The sequence below is a fragment of the Gallus gallus genome, chromosome W (genome assembly GCF_016699485.2).
Source record: "Gallus gallus isolate bGalGal1 chromosome W, bGalGal1.mat.broiler.GRCg7b, whole genome shotgun sequence".
Classification (NCBI taxonomy): domain Eukaryota; kingdom Metazoa; phylum Chordata; class Aves; order Galliformes; family Phasianidae; genus Gallus; species Gallus gallus.
In genome coordinates, this window is record NC_052571.1 from 6321491 (window position 1) to 6325738 (window position 4248).

The following is a 4248-nucleotide window of genomic DNA, read 5'->3' on the forward strand; positions in this document are numbered from 1 at the left end:
GGGAAGACCTCACTGCATTTTGTGATTTAAGGATCTTGCAACTTAAGTGTGAAATTTGAACCTCTTTCTTGTGCGCCTCTTGGGGAAGTAAGGAAGTGATACACGTTTTTTGACTTAAAAAACGTGTGTGCCTCTCCAAGAAGTTTATTCACTTTGTTGAAACCTAGAAAGTGTTGTTTTAGCTTAAAATTAACTGCGGATTTTGAAACCGAAGTGTGTCTTGCTTTGGTGTGGTGTTTGCAATTTTTTGTGTGGTTTCGCAGAGAAGTTAGGAGCGATTTTTAAGTTGGTTTAGACTCTTTGTCCTTGTGCTTTCCTCAACAAAGGGAGGTGCGATCGGAACATTTACATTTCTTTAGGTGTGGTGTGCCTCCGTGGGAGAGGCGGTAAGGAGTTATCTGTACTTTTGAATAGGTGTACCTCCTCCTCTCTCAGTGTATATCTTTCTGTGTATTTAGAAATGAGCAACAGTATGGCCAGTGTGAAAAGTGAAGATGTATTATTTGATCTTTTAGAAAAGCATGGTGCTCGGCCTTCTGTATCAGGGGTGGATTGGGCACGACAGAACTGGTATAATTTGCAAAGTGTTTCAGACTGTATTCGTGTTTTACAAAATGAGGCTCGTACTCGGGCTGGAAAAGGGAAATCTTTTATTTGTGCAGTACTCGGTGCTGCTTTAAAAGCAGCTGTGGAGTTCCGAGAGGAAAAGAACTCTACGGGAACCCAGACTATTCAAGCATTACAGGAATTGATTAAAGTGACGCAAGAATTGGTAAAATCTCTGCAAAGCCAAATAACGAGTCTTGAGGATCAATTAGAAAGAGAAAGACATAATTTGGTTTTGTTGCAAACAGCTTTTAAGGAGCTGATAATGTGTAAGAACACCGGTGACACTGTTATCCACAGTGCACCTCAAGAAAAAGTTTATCCTCAAGGGGAATTACAAGGGGTGAAGGAAAGGATAGATAAATTAGAGGCCCCTCCAGCCCACATTCGTCCTTTGATAAAAACTGAATATACTTTCGATAACAGTGAGGATCTAGATCCTCAAATGAATGTTAAGGAAATTCCCTTTTTGGCCACTGAACTGGCCAAACTGAAAAAGGATTTCAGCCGCTCCCCAAAGGAGTCTGAAACAGAATACGTCTGGAGGGTTAGTCTCACTGGCGGAGACCAGATCCTACTAACAGAGAAAGAAGCTGAAGGTTATTGGGGACCAGGAGTATTTTTAACTGCTGGCAATAATCGTGCTCCCTGATCCTTAACACAGAGGGCTGCCTATTGGGCAGGGGGTCTCAACCTTTTAGAAAGGGGGGACCCTCTTGCTATTACGGGAACAATCGACCAGTTAGTGGAGAATGTTCAGAAAGCTGCTTGTCTCCAAATGATGTATGATAGAAAGTTGCAGCTACATCATGAATCACCCATGATGTTACCTGTTAATCCGGAGAGATTGACGCCTCTAATTAGGGGACTTCCTGAGTTGTTAAAACCTATAGGTATACAACTCCAAGGAAAGATACAAGCCATGTCTCAGGGAGAGAGAACCTGGGCAGCGTTGGAAGGATCTGTAGCCCCTAACCACCAGTCAGGATCCAAAGTGTGGACTTGGGGAGAGGTTGCCCAAGAATTAATTAACTATGGAAGAAAATATGGGCCGGTGGTTTCTACCTCCAGTAAATTTGAGCCAAGAGGAGTAAGGCTTGCAGTAGCCAGCCTTGCCTCCAGGCCACCTAGCCCAAAACTTATTGGAACCAAAAAGGTTTCATCCCCAGTAAAAACTGGGACACGATGCATTGATCATAAACGCAATGGACTTTGGACTCTGGGCTGGAGAAAGGGTATTCCACGAGATTTGATGAATGGATTACCCACAGTCAGGTTAGAGAAATTAGTTAACTGCTGGCCAGAACAAAAGCTCAAGGGCAGCTGATGCCTTCGCCCCCCCCCCCCCTCCCAGGTGAGCGGGAGGTGGGTGGGGTGGTGAAGGGTGGATGTTTATTAGGAAGCTCACGACTAAAGGAAACAATCTGTTAATTGTTTATTATTAGTGGTTATTGTCAAATATACGGTTGTCTCTTTTCTGTTCATTATGTAATATTCATGTTACCACTCTGGAAGAATCACGGGGTGGTGGCTGTGGCAAGTTGCGATTGTGTGCTGTTGCAACTCTTATGTTTGTATCTTGTATGATTTCATGTTTTATACAAGATGTTGTATCCCCTATTTACTTTGTAACCAAGACTGAGAAATCTTTTGTAACGATTGTATAAGACATTTCATTCCCCGTCCCCTCCCTCCTTTACCCTTGTAGTGGAATTCCAAAATTTTCCGCAGGAATGAGGGACCTCATCCTGCAGCAGGCTCCACCACATCAGTATGGAATTTTGGTATCCATACTGAATCCCCTAGTGGCCTCAGAGGCCATTATACAACAGGCCGCCCAATTGGTGGCAGATCTGGGGGAGACAGAGCGCCTGCGCGCCAGGCGCAATGTCCGAATGGTGGTGGAAAAGTCGGACATCCATCCGCCACCACGACCTAGGAGACCTGCCCCTAATGTAATTCAATCTGGACCCATCAGGGTCTCAAGAAAACAAATGTTTACCGACCTGATTAGGGCAGGGGTTCAATTTCAAAAGATCGATGGACAGCCTAACCAGGTCTTATTACATCTATGGAAACAGTTACCAAACAGTCAGAGATTCCAACGCTCCCCTAAAAGGGAAGGAGTTAGACTCATAGAACGGATTCCACAAAACACGTGGAATCTAGAAGACTTCATAGTCCCATCAAAAAAACGTAAACCTCCTCAGGTGGCCTGGGCAGCCACAGTTGAGCCATCAGAGGAAAAAGACTTAGGGATTGCAGAGCTGATGGCATGACAGGGGAGCCAAAATTCCCCAAGACTAGGGTCTCCAGAGGAGACCGGAGACCCTACGTTGAACTAACGATTCATTGGTCCCGAAAGAATGTACAGCGGGTTATGGCATTAGTAGATACTGGGGCAGAAGCATCAATTATATATGGTGACCCAAACCAATTTTCAGGCTCTAAGGCAATGATAGGTGGGTTTGGGGGGCAGATGATCCCCGTAACACAAACATGGTTGAAATTGGGGGTTGGGCGTCTACCACCCCGGGAGTACAAGGTGTCTATCGCCCCAGTTCCAGAGTACATATTGGGGATTGATATCCTGTCGGGTTTGACTCTCCAAACCACTGTGGGAGAGTTCAGATTAAGGGAAAGATGTATTAGTATCCGGGCAGTGCAGGCAATCATAAGGGGTCATGCAGAAATTGAACCTATTTGTTTGCCACAACCACGCCGGATCACAAATACAAAGCAGTATAGACTCCCGGGTGGGCAACAAGAAATTACCAAGACTGTGCAGGAGCTGGAGAGAGTAGGGATCATTAGACCTGCACACAGCCCATACAACTCCCCCATATGGCCAGTCAGGAAACCAGATGGTACGTGGCGATCACTGATAATATCCAAGCGTTCCCGGTTCCTACGAAACCGAAGCAGTTGCAGGAGTTTTGGGGTATATTAGGATATTGGCGATCCTTTATTCCCCACTTAGCACAACTGCTAAAACCCTTATATCGATTAACAAAAAAAGGCCAAGTATGGGATTGGGGTAGAACAGAACAAGAAGCCTTCCAGCAAGCAAAAATAGCTGTTAAACAGGCCCAGGCGCTAGGTATATTTGATCTGACCCTTCCAGCCGAACTGGATGTGCATGTAACCCAAGAAGGGTTTGTCTGGGGGCTGTGGCAGCGCCAGAGCTCTGTTCGAATCCCAATTGAGTTCTGGTCACAGATTTGGCATGGAGCAGAAGAGAGAGACAGCATGGTTGAAAAGCAGTTGTTGGCTACCTATTCTGCATTGCAGGCAGTAGAACCAATAACTCAGACCGCAGAGGTTATTGTCAAAACAACTTTACCAATTCAGGGGTGGGTAAAAGACCTAACTCACATTCCTAAGACCGGGGTGGCCCAATCACAAACAGTAGCACGCTGGGTTGCCTATCTTAGCCAAAGAAGCCGCCCGTCATCATCTCCACTGAAGGAAGAACTTCAAAAGATACTTGGGCCAGTAACATATCACAGCGAGACACCTGAGGAAATAGTGGTTACTTGTCCAGAAAAGAGTCCTGTACAGGAGGGGAAATACCCTGTTCCAGAAGATGCCTGGTATACAGATGGATCCAGCAGAGGGAACCCAAGTAGGTGGCGAGCTGTC

The 4248-nt window shown here is 45.6% G+C and overlaps 1 protein-coding gene across 1 annotated transcript; it reads left to right on the forward strand.

Moving 5' to 3' along the window:
- Positions 1 to 378: 378 nt before the first annotated feature.
- On the forward strand, positions 379 to 1933 carry LOC112530483. Its single transcript, XM_025144571.3, is given in 1 exon segment — positions 379 to 1933. A coding segment is annotated over 1 exon segment (1473 nt). The 5' UTR covers positions 379 to 460.
- The last annotated feature ends 2315 nt before the right edge of the window (positions 1934 to 4248 follow it).